Raw genomic sequence first — 18709 nt, 5'->3', positions numbered from 1 at the left:
TCGTCGTAATCACGGAGACTCTGACGCCTCATTGGCTGTCGCGACTTATTGCAGCTGACGTTCCACGGGGCCGCCATCTTGGATGGGACACCCGTGCGCCCCCAGTGCATTTATTCCTACTGTGGAAGAGTATGTCCAATTACAATAATCACAAATCCCGGAATTTTTACACATTTAAAATAGATGCGTTCATTCTGAAATAATTTGTAATTAATTCTATATTATTATTATTATTTTTTTTTAAATAAAGAAATAGCCTGGACTGAAGATGCATGCATACATACATACATACATACCAGTGAAAGCTTGTTGTGGAGAATTTAGGCCCACTCTGGGACACGTGTTTACAAAAAAAAAAAATGTTTTCAGGCTCCTAAAATGCGGTAGATGATCGGACAAAAACTGTGTGTTTTTGTGTGAAATTTCAATCTTGCGTGGACAGTTTCTGAGACTGGCCGTTCGAAATACGTTTTTACATATATTCTGAAATGGACTGTACACATTGACTGTTATATTGAAAATTACATGACAATGCTTCCCGAAGTTTTCTCAAGTTTTGCCATGTTTCGCCTCATTTATTAATTAAAGCGTATTTATTACAGATTAGTGAATGTTTGTTTTTTTTCTTCTTCAGCGGTCACCAGTCCAATATTGGGGTTCCTAAATGAGTCACCTTCTGCTCTGGTTGTCCAGGCTCACATCCACATCGCATCTCACCTCACCCAACAAACACTCACCCCTGCTGGGCTGGCCGCCCACCAGGCGCACCCTCCACTCCACCTGTCGCCATCAGACATCCACCTGCACCAAGCAGACCCACCTCTCACCCAGCGCCTCTTGCCCTGGCGGGGCCTACCACCCAGCAGGTACACCCCCTGCTTCCTGGAGGTAAACCAGGTGGATCCGCGTACATGGCATCACATCAATACGCCAAAAACAGACCGTCGGTCACAGTGCCACGTGGGGGGGGATACGCCTCCAACCGTTAACCAGCAAGGATGCGAGGACCCGTTCAACACTGCTTGCAGCTTTAATTTATTTTTGCTTCATTTGTATGAGATTTAAAACCATATTAAATTCTGTTCTTGTCGGTTTGCCTATTACATTTCCCCAGAATTTCAGAAATCACAGATGAGAAAGCATCAACACACTCATGTACAATTACAGCACTTATATTATTTCACTCGGTTGAAACTTGTTAGAAACAGTAAGAATTATATGCTTTATGCCGCGACAAGGAGAAATCTCTTCAGTGGATATTTACATCAAAAATGAGTGGAAATCTTCCGTCCCAACCTCTCACACCAATCTACACGGCGTGGACACGTGAACACGCATCACACACGTGATGCACACTATAAAGAAAAGCTCGGAGCAGTAAAATCTGTGTGCCGCACGTTCAGTCGTAAAAGAAAACAAGACACAGCTGATAAGAAAAGTTAAGATAAGATAAGAAAATGCAAATAAAAAAAAAAAATCTTGAATACTCAACATATAAGATAATAGACAGTTCAGATCAAATTGGCCTGGAAATGAATTGAAAAATGTGAATCGGCCTTAATGTTTCCTTTTAAAATGCAGCCAATCTGCTCGTTGGGAGACGGTTGGCACTGTGCCAAATAAGACATTTTTTTTATTGTTCAAGGCAGAAAATAGTAATTCAACCAAGACCACCTGGCGATCACGTTGCCCCCACACAGCCTCGCACGCCCTCCCGGTTCTGATCATGCAGCCAGTCACGTCCAAGTGTCACTGTGGAACTTCAGGTTCGGATTAAAGTGAAAACCACTGGCCCTTTTTTTTTATTTTTTATGATTGTCTGTACTGCGTGAGGAACATCGCAGAGCCCATTCTAACACTGGCGAGTTCTAAACAACTGGGATAAAGACTGAGCAGCAAATCCGTGTCGGGTTCAGACGAGTGAAGCTACCGTGTTGAGTTTAACGTTCGCACACAATATACAGCATATCGACACGACGGGCAGAATGTACAAGATCGTGTGGAAAATAAATGCCGTGTCGGCAAAATGACTAGTTGAAAATGGAACCACAAAAAAAACATTTCTTTGTACAATTCATTCACAAAGTGTCCAAACTTCTCAAGTGGAGAAGTTTCCTGAACAGTTTCTCGTGTTCGATACTCAAATAAAATGTACCTTGAATTATGTGATGTGTTCAGAGTCCTCCCAAGAAGAGTAACCAAAAAAAAGATCTTCGAAACGCATTGAATACAACAATGCAGGAGTACCAGAGAAATATCATGAGCGCTTACCACTGTTTATATATAAATGTGACATATTTAAGAGGAGTTTTTTCTAATAACTTAAAGAAAACTTAGTCAGGTTATAGTAATATGAAAACCCACAGTCGCAGACATGGAACTAAAACTTAACAATATTCCTATTTATAGCGTTTCGTTTGAAGTGGATTTGTAATGTTTGTACAGACAAAAAGTAAAATCATTTCACTCGTTTAACGTTAATTCAAGCAGGCCTTCCAGAAAAGCGAGAGAAGTCTTGACATCGCAATGAAAACAGTGCCGGTGTGACGGAAGAGTTGGGGTCACCCAGCGGCTTCTCACTGCAGATAAAAGACTTAATATGGAGGGGGAAAAAAAGGAGGAAATTCCCCCAGAGGTTAATAATGATTATAGCATAAGACAACCTGTCGGCGGCCCAGCGATGAGCGGTGCAGCAGAGGAAGCGAGCAAGTGAAACGGCATTAAACTTCCGAGACTCAGTTTGTGAAAAGGAGCGCTCTAAAAGCCGCTGGAAATGTGGAAAAGGCTTCGCTGACATTAGCCTAAAGAGCACCAACAGCCGCCACGAGCCTTTCAACTCTGCGTTCTGAAGGAATTTCACATTGATCAAAATAGAATATGTGCATTAAGTGCATTAAATGTGAACATTTCTTTTTTTTTTTTGCAATAAAACTTGAGGTAAAAATGAAGGTTCCAGTAAAAAAAACCAACAAAAAAAACCAACTCTGAATGAGATTTTGTTTCTATTGCTGCGACCTGAATCTGCCAAACGACCGTCATAATAACACATTATTATTGGTGCATCTAAAACCGTAAAACTGATATATTTGATGTTTCATGCCATGTTTGGTGACGATGCAGATGGAGGTGTGTACAGTTGATCCCTCAGCGTGAATCCCGATCCAGTGACGAGGTCTTTCCTCCAACGTCAAACTTTAAACACACGCCGGGCGTTGCGTCGGGCGTCGGCGTCTGACCGACAACCTGGGACAAGATGATCTGCGGGTTTGGACGTCCTACTTGTTCTATCGTCTTGACTTCCGTTGAGGATCGCTCCTCCTGGTTTTCTCTCGTCTGCCGGCTCAAAGATCAGCCAGGATCAGCCCGCGAGTGTCTTTTTTCTGCATTCGGAGGCGTTTTGTTTACAGATGAGACGACGTGGAAAAACACAGCTTCAGGGTGTACGGGTTGGATCCATCTGAAGACAGACACACAGGACACATGGGTATTCCAACTCGCTTTAATGGCTGTCAGTCCTATTTGAATCCTATTTCGCTCGTAAACTCGCGACTGTGTGAGCCTCGCTGCTCGCCAACATGTCGGAGGGCGGACTGACATGATGCACCTGAACGCATCACTCGTCTCCTGGGCCTGAAAGTGGAGTGAATTTCTATTTTCGCAGATTGTGGGCCACTGGCGGAGTAATACTCAGACTAAACTGATGTGTAGCGAAAATAACACGATATAAAACAGTATTCCAATGCCTTGGATGTTTTTAGTGACCAGAAATAAATGTGAACCAGCACTTACTGGGTATCCTGATCTGGTAATGGTTCAGGACGGTAAGAACCTCCACCGCCTCCGTCTTACTGTCAAACTCCAACAATCCAGAGATGGTCTTAGAGGAGGCTGTTAGACACAGACAAGCGGCCGTCAAATTCACCGGTTCACCTCAAGACATTAGAATTAAGTAAGAAATGAGTTCCGCGTCGTCGGTCTACTTACGTTTGGCATCAAACACTTTGAATTTGACAAATCCAGGCACGTCATGCTCTGTACAAAGCTGCAAAACACACACACACACACATGGATGAAGACCTTTGTAGAGAAGGGATTGACGGTGTATCATGTAAAAACACATTTAGTCTTGTAGTGTCAAAAGCATGGAACATTGCTTGAAAGCTAAAAGCTTCTACAATAAGTGACAAAAATGTATTTTTAACTCTGTTCAGAATTTTTTTTTTTTTTTTTAAAAGAGCTCTTCCATACTTTCTGCATTGCTCGCCCGCAGACGGCTTTGGACTGCAGACGCACACCCGGTTCCGTTCATACTACATCTTTAGGGTTCTCGTCGGTACGCGGCTCCATAATGTGACGATCCTGAAAATACTTCCGCTTCCGGTTCTCCTTCTCTCCTGGAGTTTTTTTTTTTTACATTTCAGTGCCAGGAGTTCTGAGGCTGTCTTGATATTCTTTGGAATTGTGGATTGCACGGAGGAGCGCAACGGTGGCTCTCCTCACAGGAGGACATACACTTGTTGTGTTTGTCCGATGCGTTCGGTCCACGCCGTTGAATTTGGGCCGCGTCAGCAGGTTTGAGGATCGATCTGATGTCCGCTGGCTGGGCGGAGTTGTTGAATTAAAAGTCCTTTGAGAGTGAGCTCTTCATTGACCTCCTTTTTCTTCATGTCTTTCCCAGAGAAGAAGATCTGAGGTTTTGTTTTTCATTTTTGATGAATGTTCCTTGGTGAGCCAGGGTTCAACATGAGGGACGACACTTCCCTTGCAGAGGTTGATGTACGACGAAACCACCTCCGCTTGTTCCTCCAGGTCATCGGAGGAGGAAGGAGGGAAGCCCCAGTCGATGGATACAGGCTCGGAGAGGAGTCCCCAGGACAAACCAAAGCTTTCAAGCTCCGGTTTATCAGGCCAGTTGTTGCATTTGGTGGAAATGAGCTATAATTGGATTTATGAAAAGGTCCCCCTATTAGAGTCTGAGAAGTCGATGTGCTTAAACGTGAATGAGAGGATAGATTTGGCAACGTGTAAATAGTAAAACGCAGAACTGTGTTTTCATTGTTGTTCATCCAAAACGGTTTTGGAAATTAGGGTTCCAAAGCAAAAGGTGTCAAGTGAGTATATGGACCCTGAACAGATAGAAGGAGCGTACCCTCAGTAAATGGTCCTGCGATATGCACGGAGGGACATTATAGAAGTGCAGCACGGCAGACGGCGGCTGAATGATGTTTTTGGAGGCCTGGCCAGCGCTGCTGAAGCGGTTGTTTCTGGTCATGGCAAAGTCCTTGTAGCTGCTGCTTCCATCCTCCAACTCGAAAACTTGACTGGGAATCACTGCGTGCTGTTTGGAAACACTACACACACACACACACACACATCAGCACTTGCATATTTTCAGCTCATTTTCATTTAAAAAAGGGGAATCTTGGCTTTCACGATTTCTGTGAATCTGTATACCGATTATTTATTCAGTTCGCTTCACGCCTTCAAATAGCCAATGACATTTTCCCACAATTTGCCACTGAAATATATTCATAAACTGCAGCCGTCACACGAGTGTACTGACAGGGAAATAACACGTTTACGGTGTAAAACGTTAAAGTAAATCATCAAAAGGCATCGAATTAAGAACAACTGTGATTGTGTGGCTCATGGTGAAGGTATTTACGGTAATTTATTTCATATGAGTGACCGTATTTTCATTTCGTAAAAAAAGATCTTGTTTCGGTAAAGTGACATGATCCTAGAAGTCACTCAAAGATGCTTTACATCTTTAGGCGTCACCCACAATCTAGTGTATCATAAGTGTCTCTTAAGGCTCTAAAGGCTCTTAAGTGTCTCTTAAATACTCAAACTATGTGAAAGAAGCATATTTTGTCATAAAGCGGACACCATACTTGCAGGTAACTGAATCATGACTTTGACTCGCCACATTAAAAACCTCATCTTGACTTTCCACGCCGTACACCGTCGGAGACGTGTGCACATTGATCTGCCTCTTACCAGACGTTGAGCCTTTTGCCAAACACCTTGATGCTGTTGAGGTGTGTGATGGCTCGGTCCACAGCATACTCATCTCCCATTTCAACCAGTGCGGTACCGGGAACACTCTTCATGAACTTTACCTACAACCGACACATAAAACAGAGTCAGCAGCCGGACTTGGTGGGATTATTTCTACTTCCTGTGCTCTCGCTCTGAACCCTGAGATGGGCCGATGGCGCTGTCGAATATTCAAAAATATGCAAGCGTACTTTTTCGATGTTCCCATAGAGGCAGAAGAGGTTGAAGATGCGGGTGCAGTTCATCTTGCAGGGATGAAGACCGCTCACCATGGCCACAGAGCTCGGGGCGTGGCCGGAGTACGAGGAAGAGGACTGTGGGAGAGGGTAGGACACCATGTCGGGAACGTCCACCGAGGTGAGCTTGTACCTGTTGTTGCTTGGCAGCGGCAGCAGGGGGAAGGGAAGACCTGTTGAGGCACAGTAAATGGGAGTCTCAAACATTTACCCATTGCCGTGAACCAGCGGCACTATGAATAGCTTGCAGAGCATTGTGCATCAAGTTTGTCCTCAACCGGCGGTTGATGTCTGGTGGGGTTCTGCCCCTCTTTCCTGGTGTCCAACCTCCCCGTTGCCCTGGCGCAAGTCATCAAATTACTCAAATTCAGTCACAGAAAATTGCCGTCTACTACGGCCAGAATGTTTCAGCTGCGACGACAAAATCGTGTCGGGATAAGAAGCACATCAGAACACTCAAAAGCATCAATGACCCTCACACCCTAAACCCAGCAGGAAGTCCTTATCCATGATGTTAGTAACACGTCAATGACGAGGCAACCGCATGTAGGAATATGTCCAGGTTGGTACCCCATGTGAACGAGGCCTGGGTCTGGTGTGGAGAAATGGGAAATGGGGCTTTCGCACGGCTAAAAAAAACAGGTCGGATCGGGTCAATTGTGAGTAAAAGAATCTGAACGACATCGCGAACGAGGCCTATCTTAGGATTTGGTCCTGAGCATATTCCTTCAGGCTTTGTACACGGCATAGTTTTGGTTGTCTCGGGTGTGTAACCACGACGGCACGTTAGTTTGTGGCTTAAGGAGTTAGGTCAAACAGTGTGAGGGGTTGGCAGCCACCCTTGTCCCAGTCATGTACCCACCGGCCAATTGCGCAAGCGATTCTGTTCCCTTGATTAGTTGTGTCGGAAACGCCAAATCAAAAGTGACTCAATAGGTGATTCCAAACCTTGTGTGTATGTATGTGTGCAGAATAGGAGTGTGAAGTTTCCCTTCTGTGGTCTGGGAACTATTAACATTAGGAAAGGTACCAGATTCAGGTGTTCAGTTTTAACTGAGTCTTACCGTAGCCGTTATCGCTGTAGGACGACGGGTGTTCTCCCAAAATTGCTTGTCTCTGTCTTCCCTTTCCACGATCTAAAACACACACACACACACACACACACACACACACACACACACACACACACACACACACACACACACACACACACACACACACACACACACACACACACACACATCAGCACTGGCATATTTTCTTCTCATACTGTCCCCCCGATACAAAACTGGCGACACCAGGTAACCGATAACTCCTCACAGACGCATTATGGAGGAAAACATGTTCCAGTACCGTCATCTTACAACGGAAGATTAAAACTACACAAAAGGAACTGAAATGGCGACAACGTTACGCTTAACTGAAGCGTAAGGCAAATTGTTTTAAAATTCAAATACAGTCTTTTCATCCCACAAAATAAATGTCAATTGATAAAGTACATTGAATTAAAAAAAAAAAAAAAAAAAACTGGAGCCGTGGAAGCGAAGACATTATAATCATGTTAATACATTCATTTGAATAATGCCAATAAGTATTTTATTTCACATTAAGACTTTTTCAAGGGCAGAGTTCAGACGCAGCATTTTAATGTCTGCGAGCAGCTGGTAAAATAAGAGTCTGCACAACACGACTCCACCTCCCCTGGTTTCACAGGTTTCATTCACAGCATGCGCCTGCAGTTTGAAGGGCTCGGCCAGGTTGTTGCGCTCGCCCCTGTGCTATCGTCGCACAGAAATGAGCGCAACGCCAAGAAGTGACCCTGAAGCCGTTTTGACACTGACCTGGAAATGCACTTAACGCAATTGTAGTGTGTGAGTGAAGGGGTGAACACGGGAAACGCTGACCTGCGTCAGTCACATGGAAATACACTCGTAATGCTATGATTTGTTGGCCGACGACGGGAGAGAGCTTGCGATTTAATTCTGGGCTGTGCGTGTGAAACACGTTTCCTGAATCGGGTTTGTGGGTGAGTTTCAGTCTAAATGTGGCACTAAAGTATGAGACCACCGACATTTGACGTAAGACATTTTTTTTTCCAGAAAAAAGATGGACTGTAACAGTAACGTGATGGTGATAACCCGTTTGCAATAACAATCTTGTTAAGACCATAATAACAGTGGCAACTATTATTTTAGTTTCTGAGAACTAATTTAACTGCTACTGTGTAAAAAAAAAAAAAAAAAAAAAAAAAAAACACACACTGCTTTCGGTGTTGATCTTATATTTGTAGTATATTTACAGTGAAACTGCACATTTTGACAATTTCTTTTTTAAAATTTTTGCGCTTGACAACACAATGAAATGCAGACAACCGTCTGATTAATTGTGATTAAACATTTTGAGTGTTGCCCCGCACTTAATAGACGTGACTCCATCGGATAAAGCAGGCAGAATTTTAAACAAGAACAAGAGAACAGATATAAAGGAAACAGTACCTGTGAGGCCTCAAGCTTCCCCTTTTTCTCCCAGCACGAAAGAACATCAACCTGCATTACATTGTCATCATAATAAAAACATCACCACCGTCACTCTGTTAAAACTCATTTAATTAGCACTCTGAAACAAAAGCTTTACATACTGCATGTCTAGTCTGCGCTCATTTGTAATCGTCTGTAGCAGAGCCTCAAGATACAAAAAACTCAGCAGCAAAACACAAACACTGCAAAACTACGGAACAACTCAGCAATATAATCGGAAGCGCAGAATAATTGTGTTTGCATTCTTCATTAAAAACGATTCAGGGCTCATGGTAGGGCTGCTCCATTATGGAAAAAAAAAATAAAAATCATAATCACGATTATTTTGGGCAATATTGAAATCCCGATTATTTACACGATTATGTCTTTGAATTTGGAGCAGCATTTATTGAACAAGTTTAAAAATAAGACTCCTGTTAAATGTATAAAAATATCTTGTGATGTTAAGTAAAAAAATTAACTGTTGTACTGCACTCAATCTTTTGAAAACCAGAAATAGATCAAATACAATAAGGGGTAGATATACTTCAATGAATAAGTCCAACATAAATACTTTGATAAGTTGGTCCAAAATAAAAAATAGTGGCGGTGTCGAGCCGATGAACGTGTTCAGCAAGGAACTCTAAACTTTATTTCCCATTGGAACACACTTCTCAGAAACGCTTTTCTTTTCTCTCTCACCTCTCCAAGGGAGCGCACACACGGTGTAACAACACAACCACTTCCTCTCTACAAAATAAAGTTCCCCACCGCCCCACAGTAACCGATCACCACAGCGGGGAACTTTATTTTGTAGAGGCGGTGTTTCCGGCCGGTAGTATTTTGGCGCTCTCGTGTTGGAGAGAGAGAGAAAAGAAGAGTTACTGAGAAGTGTGGATTAAAGGAGAATAAAGTTCCTTGTTGAACGCCGCCGCCGCCTCCGACTCCCGTTCATCGGCTCTAACAACACAATCGTTTTTCCTCGATTCTAGGAATTTTGAGATCGTCTGGAAATCGGAAATCGTAATCACGATTGAAATTCGATTAATTGAGCAGCCCTAGCTCAGAGCCAATGAAGTCACCACAGTTCTTTTCAATACACCTCCATTACAAACACTTTGATCAGGATTAAATGGTTTTTAGCAAAAACAGCTGGAAAAAGTTCATTATTTCCTAAGAAAAACTTCTTAACATGACTTGTGTTTACGACAAAAACATTTAAAAAAAAGAATCTCGTGATCACACGCGATCGCTGATCGTGCACAATAGAGAAATAAAACCCGAATAAGCTCGTCTTCAGAAATGTCTCACAAAATTTAACGTACTCTATAAATCACTTGAAGTTTCATACATTTTGTGATCGATATGAATTTCAGAATCAGCATCTTTGGCCCTGGATTGTTTTTAGTTTTTTTCAAAAGCGTAAGTCAGTTTTATCGTGGTACAAAGTTTGCAAAAAATGAGGCTTTCTGTACAGAAAGAACCATGCAGGTGTTTATAAGTCACTGATCTGTTCCAAGTTTCAAGAAAATGTTCCAAATAATTCTGGTGCATGTGTGAGAAAAGTTCCTGTCACTGACATAATGGTGTCACAATATACCAAGTTTGACTTTGATTACAATATTTAGCAAGTATTTATTTATTTTTCTGGTACAATAAAACAAATTTTTTTTTTTTGGAAGATTGCTTTCCAGATACTTCCAGGGTATCAAAGTTCAAACACTGACACAAACATAAGGACAAACTAAAAATCACCTCCAATTGGACTGGACCTTATTCTTCTAAATTCTGAGAGGTTAAACAAGAAAGCCTCCATTTTAGATTTTATATTTTTAAATATTAGATTTCATATTTACTTAGAGCAATTAGCTCTCTGCATTTAACCTATTACAGGTCGCCTGAACTACGTACAGTATGCTCCGGGAGCTGATCTGAGTCAAGCTCGGCGAGCCAGAGGTCAAGAATCAAGGCCTTTATTTGTCACAAACACAATTCAAGACCGAAACAACTATATTAATAATAATGCAATTTAAAACACACAAGATAATAATAATAATAATAATAATAATAATAATAATAATTATTATTATTATTATTATTATTATTATTATTATTATTATTATCATTATTATATTATTTGCTTCCCATTGGGGAAATTTCTTTTCCCTACCTGACCCATCGGTGGGCGGCCACTGTATGTTGGCCCGTCGGCTGTGGGAATCGAATCTGCAACTCTTGGGACTTTTGTTTACTTCTGCTTTCTAAAACCAGAAACTAACCTGAAACTAACCATTTTACAAAATTGAGATATTGTGACGACCCTAATTCGTGTGCATGCGAGAAACAGTTTTGACCTCAATGCAGTGAAATTCACATCGCCACAGTGCATGCAAAGCGCTTTTTAAAAAAATTTTAAAACACAAAACTAGTTGCATCAGACACAAAGCAAACAATATATTCTAGGTATCCAGTGAATTAAGTCTTTGTTAGATAGAAGATGCTTGTCATTTAAGAAAAAAACCCAGTGAAATTTAGAATCCAGAAGCCTGAAAGAGTTTAATGGACGACGTGGACCGCACATCCGGCAGATCGTGTTCAAGTATAAATAGAAGGAACTACTAGTGGAGTTCTGCAGAAGGAGTTGACTCTGACGCCTCGCAGGCATGTTGAAGCAGCAGCTGCATGACGGTCAGCAGGAGTGAGATCCCCCCCCCTTTTTATTTTTCATTTTGCTGGTCTGTGAAGGTTTAGATGGAAGAAAGTTGCTCTGCATAGTCAGCCTGACGTCCGCTCCTTTTCCTCTGTTCTCTCTCCCAGGAGTCCGAAGTGCAAGTTTGTGAGAGGCGGGTGATTGGCTGGTGTGAGAGTGCTCAGAATGAGTTTGGTGCGACGGGGAAGCAGTGTGTCTCGATGTGACGGAGGTCCAACGCGTCAGTGACTTTACTCCTATTCAAACAGGTGGAAAAACTCACCCAGAGTGACAGGCGACATCGACAGGCCGTCGACACGGCGCCACCTTTCTTAAATGTCGCCAAAATGGGCTACAGTGGAAGGAAGTGTGCACCTTCACACATAAAAACATAACCGTGGCAACCCAAATGTATGTTTTCCCAGAGACCGAAAACAACGTACGAAAGAAACAGTTTTTGTCTTACCTCGTCTGACCAGGTAGGGTTTGGTGTAGTCCCAGCTGTCGTTGTCATTCTTTATCACATTCAGACGTGTAGGCTGTATTAAAGCAAAAAAAAAAAAGAAAAAAAAAGAACACCCAGTTAATAAGATAGAGCATTGATTAAATTGATTAAAAAAAGGAACTATTAGGACAGGGATTGAACAGAAGGTCACACTGTTTGCCGACGATGTCCTGGTGTTTCTGGAGGAGCCTGAGAAATGAAACAGCTGGTCGGTGTGGAATTATCAGCCTTTAGGCTTAAAAACACACGCTTCACTTCAAAGTTAAGTCATGAAAACATTTCAGCATAACTTAATGAATTACAATTTAGAAAATAATTTTCTTCCACTACAAATTCTGAATTTCACAGAATTATAAGAACCAAAAAAATAAACCCTTAGAAATCAATGTGCTGCCTATCATTCTTTTCTTAAGTTATGTAGACATTTCAGCAGGCTAAACACTCATAACCTGTGTAAAAGTAAACGTGTGCACATGTAAAGTCAGAACGGCAAAGTGACAACCAGAATTGTAAAATCTGATAGCCGCCACGTTAGTAGTTTAAATGTCTTTAAGTACCTCACAGTTGTACAAGTGGTGCGATTCACAGATGGCGGTAAACACCTGTCATGCATTGCAGCCAAATGCTGATATGTGACAGCCAAGGACACTCAAGCAACGTTTGCTTACTATATGGAAGCCTTTAAAAGGAAAGCAGACTGCGTTACCACCTGCCGTGTTTCATATGTGCTGTAACGTTTTTTCAGGAATGTGACCTGACTTATGCCTCTTACCCTTGCATATTCAATCTTGAGAGTACAGCAACCGGCGTAGATGTCGGCTCCATTCAAGGCTGCTTTGGCCTTCTGGGCACACTGAACTGAGTCGAACCTGTGGGAGCAGTGGTTCAGGAAAGAAGGAAGACCATTGCAATACGCAAATCGACACATGACAGTACGATTACTGGGAAAAAAAAGAACGAAAACAAAAAAAAATCACAAAAACAATGTATATCAAATTAGATGCAAAGTGGCACAAAAGACTGATTAATAATGTTCCAATGTACAGTTGAAGCTGATGCGGTTCAGCAGGTGGAATAAAATCGGACCTAGAATTTGTTGACGATTGAGTTATTCTTTGTGTCGGCCACTTTACTGACCCGCTTTAATAAACATGTCAAATTGAATGCTTGAACAAACAGAGGGCCGTTTTTTTTGTGCATGTATGTACAGAGGTGGAAAGCAACGAATAACATTTACTTGCGTTACTGTAATAATCGAGTCGTTGTTTTTTTTTGTGTATTTGTACTTTTCTTTAGTGGTTTTAATAGAGGCTGGGCCGGCGGCACTCGGCTTCCTCTCTCGTTCATTAAGGATACTCCACCATGGCCTGGATCCCATTTCGTTTGAAGATGACAATCCTCAGCACACTACCGATGGGATTACACACCGTGTACAGAACATCCTGCACCAAAAACAGAAGAAAAATCTTTTTTTACACAATTTCAATAGGAGGAAACTGTGTTTTTAACGAACTTTACTGTGAAGACAGACACAATCCACCACTACATGCTCAGTCTATGTGCTTTTGTGTGCTGAGTTGAATTTATCCCTGGAAGGTGTAAAGCTAAGGTGATTCAAATTGAACAATAACTCAACCACACAACTGCCCCTGATGCACCACCAGCAGCCATACCCCAAACCCCCCCATATTTACCGTGGTGATGGGGTAGAGGGTATATTTACCATGGTGATGGTGGGAGAGGGTATATTTACTGTGGTGATGGTGGTAGAGGGTACGTTTCCTGGGGTGATGGTGGTAGAGGGTATACTTACCATGGTGATGGTGGTAGAGGGTATATTTACTGTGGTGATGGTGGTAGAGGGTATATTTACCGTGGTGATGGTGGTAGAGGGTATATTTACTGTGGTGATGGTGGGAGAGGGTATATTTACCGTGGTGATGGTGGTAGAGGGTATATTTACTGTGGTGATGGTGGGAGAGGGTATATTTACTGTGGTGATGGTGGTAGAGGGTACGTTTCCCGGGGTGATGGTGGTAGAGGGTATATTTACCGTGGTGGTGGTGGTAGAGGGTATATTTACCGTGGTAATGTTGGTAGAGGGTACGTTTCCCGGGGTGATGGTGGTAGAGGGTATATTTACCGTGGTGGTGGGGTAGTGGGTATATTTACCGTGGTGGTGGGGTAGAGGGTATATTTACCGTGGTGATGGGGTAGAGGGGGTTCTGGATGGACAGCAGGAGGACCTTGTTGCCACTGTTGGGGTTGTCAGCGTTGGTTGGCCGCGTGATTCTCTTGGATGTGGAGTAATTGAAGTACGCCTGTTGGCCTGATACAATATTATGAATAACAGCAGGTTTTACTTAAAAGTGACTCATTGGCCTCCACAGTGTGAAGACTGTGAGTCAAACCTGCAATGTAGACTGGCTCCTTGGCTCCACTCGATACACAACGATCGGCACTCTCCAAAGCAGAGAACTCCACCAACGCTTGACGCTTGAATGGCATCATCATCACATAACTGAAATGACAAATATACAATATCATCTTCAAAACTGTTCATCAGCTTTGACAGCATGGGAGTTCTCTTTTGTTCCGGCTTCATTGGTTCCTTCAACAATACTCCTAAAATATATTTCCTCAGGAACCAGCTTCCTTTATTGTCCGTTTCAAATACACCGATTTCCAAAAACTGCTAAAAAAAAACAACTAGGGATGTACTGAAACAATACCACTTTTTTAAAGGAGACGTCACTCGGAAATCAAATTTCTTTTTTTTTTTTGATAAAACGTATATTGGTGTTTGACCTCATTTGAAACTTGCCTGAAAATGTGGAGTGGCAGTGTGAAAGTGGCAGTTTGTTTTTGGTTTGTTTGTTTGTGCCTATCCTGCCATAACTGTACCATTAACATTATTACATGATGATATTCAGGTATTCAGTGTCAGTGTTGTATTAATCATTCAATCCTGCTAATGTAAATTTGTATAGATTTTAATGATTATTTCTATATTTTCTGTTAGGGCGCATTCACACCGGTCCTGTTTGATCTAGACTGCAGTTCGTTTCAAGGACTTTCAGGGAAAGTCTGCTTCATTTGAGCCGGTGTGAAAGCTCCCTGGACTCAGATCCGGATCAAGAAGTGAACTTGGGGGGTCTCACAGGCTCTTGGTCCCCTTGCAAATGAACCGAGGTCCGGTTCACGGCCAATGTGAACTGCAACAGGGACTATCGAGTGGACTTTCCAGCGATTGAAGTGAGAGAACATCGCATAGGGCGCAGTGCATTGTGGGTAGTAAACAAACAAAGCTAACGGCGGGAACCCAAGGAAGCAGACGCAGAAAGAAAGAGTTGGAAAATATCTAGTGGGCAGACGTAGAGTAGTGAGGAAGGCGTTGATTTAAGATTTGGTCTAAAGATTATAAATCGCGGTTGTTTGTGGCTACCTGTTAGCCACGAGCTATGTAAGCTAAGTCCTTTTCGCCACCACTGGCTAAAGGGGCGGGATTTCTGTTTTAAGTCACCAATCAATGAACAGCATTTCTTCTTTGTCATACTTCCAACTGACAGCGACCCCAAACAAGCAGGTGTTGCAACTGCATGACATTGTCCAGGTGGATTGATCCGCACGAGAAGGTGCAGTGTGAAAGTAAACCTAGCCTACTCTAACCTAACCTAAACTAACCCTCCCTTCTTTTGCATCTTGGTTAATTGAGCTCCTCGAGACTGAGGTTGATCGTTTGACACAAAGATATTTTCAACATTGTCTCAAGCCATGCAAATTTGTTTGTTTTTTTTAAATAGTAATTGGATGTATAAAAGAAGAATTAGTATGTAACATGTCTGTGGGACAACGAGTCAGTTTGGAAACTGTTGTTGAAAGGAAATATAGAGGAACTACAGTAAACAAACAAAGAAATATAGAAACAAAAAGAAAAACCAGCAACGCACTTGCAATTATTGATTCTTTGCTCATTGAATTAAATCATTCTGAAAAGTGACAAGAATGAAAAACTATTATCGATCTTTAATTCAGATGTTTATTTCTTTTCCCCCCCCCCATTGGCCTACTTTACTTCATGTGGCTATAAGGTGTTCGGTCCACAGGCATTGGCTTTCTCACCATATAGATCCAAATTTCTCCAAGGCATCGATCAGGTCGGCTTCAACCACAGCTTCGCACAAACCCCGGACATGGACCACAGGACTGGGCGAGATATGATGAGTGCCCTCGCCATTCTCCTGCAACACAGAGCACACATTTACAAAAAAAAATTCAAAATTCAAAACCAAGAGGTGATCACCTCCACATTAATCAGTGTAAACAAACTGGAGGATACTTCAGTGTCTGCATCCTGTCGATCTACCAGGTCCCGTGAACTTTTATCAATTCATTTGTGTTTAAACTTTCAGCTCAACGCTGATTAAACTTCAAGAACTCGATGCAGGATTTTGTCCTTCAAATACACTGGAATTGGGGGGGGGGGATCTCTATAATATCCCAATAGCAATACAATGTGATTTCTATCCATCCATCAGGGTAACAGGGGGGCTGGAGCCCATCCAGGGCGGGATACACCTGGACTGACTGGAGTTCAGGAAGAGGAAGATGAACCCGAAAGTCCTTTTGATCCCAATGGGGCGAACAACAGCGAGTTGAAAGAAACTGTCCCACAAACATTTTGCCATATAGGAATGAAAATAAAAACAATTAAAAAAAAAAATTAAAAAAAAATCGTAGGCAGCAGTCGCATCCTGTGATTTGACGATGATGATGATGATGATGATGATGCTCACTTTGCACAGGCTCACCCTCACTGCGGGCCCGTGTGATGCTTTGCAGCATTGACCCCCCCCCCACCACCACCACCACCCTCAGTTTTGAATTTCTTACCCCGGGTCCCGCTCCGTCTTGCCCGCCGCTCCATCGCGCTCGACTGCCAGTGGATGACTCCCCGTTACCGGGGAGCGATCCGGTGTCGGAGTCCTCTCCCTCCTCCAGCTCCTCCTCCCCTTCTTCCCTCTCCTCAGCCTCCGTCTCCTCCGTCTTCTGACGCTTGGCGGCCCGGCCGTACTCCTCCTCATCGCCGGCTCCTTCTGACGTCGACATGCCGGGTGCGGGGCCGTGGCGAGCGGACTGTGCTGCTGCGGCGTCACTCCGACACGTCCATCGCGAGCATCCAACCCCCACAAAAAGGTCCTCAGGTGCGGTGCGGCCCGTCCGCCTGCTGTGTACCCGGGCTCCAGTGCGGAGGTGCGCGCGGAGGGCAAGTCGGCGTGTGATTGGTCCGGCGGGCTCCGGAGCCCGCCGAGCCGAGCCGTGATTGGACGGCAGCGACGCAGAGGCGGGCGTTAGGGAGGCACGAGACGATCCGAGGCAGGGAAAAGAGAGTGGAGGCCTCTCGCTGTGTTTTTCTGCCGCAGCGTCACTCTTCGAGGATGTCCAACATGCGGCCTGCGGTCATAAACCTGCCCGAGGGATGAACGCAAACAATGATTTGTGACTATTTGTCTCATTATCCTGCTGTATGTGCCTAATTGATGGCATTTCAGCCCAGCGATTGGCACAAGAAGATGCGTTTTGAGGGAATCCATGTGTCAATAAATAGAATTATACAAACTGCAAACATGTGTATATGTGTGTGAGAATCCATAGTTTTCATTCGTGAGCCTTTATTTATTCTACACATTTAGTTTAATAATCTGTTTAGTAAGTGTGTCCTGGGAGAACTACATATAATTAATTTACAGTGTCAGTAATACTAAAATGTTCTTTGAAACAATTAAATCACTCATGCCTTCTGGACGCCGTTTTTATGTACCCTTTCGGAAAACAAATCGTTTTTCCAACTCTTTTGTCCCCTCTGTCACTGCACTGTTAAATTCTGAAGGGAGTGTGTTTAATTAACATAGACCGTATTGTAATGGGTCCTCTTAAACTCAATTATTGTCCGTTCTGTTGGAAGTGACACACAGTGAGTGTTTGTGATGTGTTTGTGCAATGTTCTGTTTTAAGATTGGCTACAAATGAATTGCCCTTTTGGGACCAATAAAGTTTTCTGAATCTGAATCTGAATCTGAAATAGCAAAAGACAAAATACATGGAATGCACTAAAAGTACAGACACAGAGAGCATATGAAAGATTAAACAAACAAAAAAGTAAACATTCTAAAAACCATCAAATAGTTAGGTAAAACAAGAACGTGGTGACTTTTATATTTCCAACTGCTGTAAAAGGGCCCTAAACTCTCCCGGTGAGAGCAGCTCTGTGAGTTTAAGATCGGTTTGTAAAGTATTCTATGACTGGATAAGAACACATGAAGGCTCTTTTTGGCCAGTTCCGTACGGACAGTTGAAATTGTGAGTAAAAATAAGTGTTTAGACAGCAGACTTTAGTTATTTGGGGTTTTATTGGGTCATATAACTGCAAAGGTACAGAGGCAGCAAACCAAGAATCTTCATTCATCAACTGCAGCAACAAGAGACTCTGCAGACCCGGGACCATGAATCCACTTCATTCTTGTCTCTCCGGGTCTGTCCGCCCAGTCTGAATGCTGCTGTCAAAGATCCAGCTGGTAAAACCCGTTCTGTTCCGTTCCAGCCTCTGCTCCGTCCGCAGTCTGTGAGTCACCGCTCTCCAACTCTACTCCTCTTGGAGGATCTCCTGGAGGGAAGAATCAAGAGTAGTTTGTTAGTTCAGTTT

At 43.0% G+C, this 18709-nt stretch overlaps 1 protein-coding gene across 1 annotated transcript; it reads right to left on the bottom strand.

The window, feature by feature from the left end:
- Nucleotides 1-3401: 3401 nt before the first annotated feature.
- hnrnpll (heterogeneous nuclear ribonucleoprotein L like) lies at nucleotides 3402-17115 on the bottom strand (the record flags this gene model as incomplete). The annotated part of the gene is made up of 14 exons (XM_080507608.1): nucleotides 3402-3457; nucleotides 3790-3888; nucleotides 3985-4042; nucleotides 5150-5351; nucleotides 6001-6122; nucleotides 6252-6469; nucleotides 7361-7432; nucleotides 11968-12040; nucleotides 12779-12875; nucleotides 13363-13448; nucleotides 14208-14335; nucleotides 14418-14527; nucleotides 16129-16247; nucleotides 16900-17115. The coding sequence occupies 14 exons, from the start codon at nucleotides 17113-17115 to the stop codon at nucleotides 3402-3404; spliced, it is 1656 nt and encodes a 551-aa protein (XP_080363734.1).
- Between the last annotated feature and the right edge of the window lie 1594 nt (nucleotides 17116-18709).

Source organism: Blennius ocellaris, assembly GCF_963422515.1.
Source record: "Blennius ocellaris genome assembly, chromosome: 13".
NCBI lineage: Eukaryota > Metazoa > Chordata > Actinopteri > Blenniiformes > Blenniidae > Blennius > Blennius ocellaris.
The sequence above is the reverse complement of the archived record's forward strand: the minus strand, read 5'-3'. Positions and strand labels throughout refer to the sequence as shown.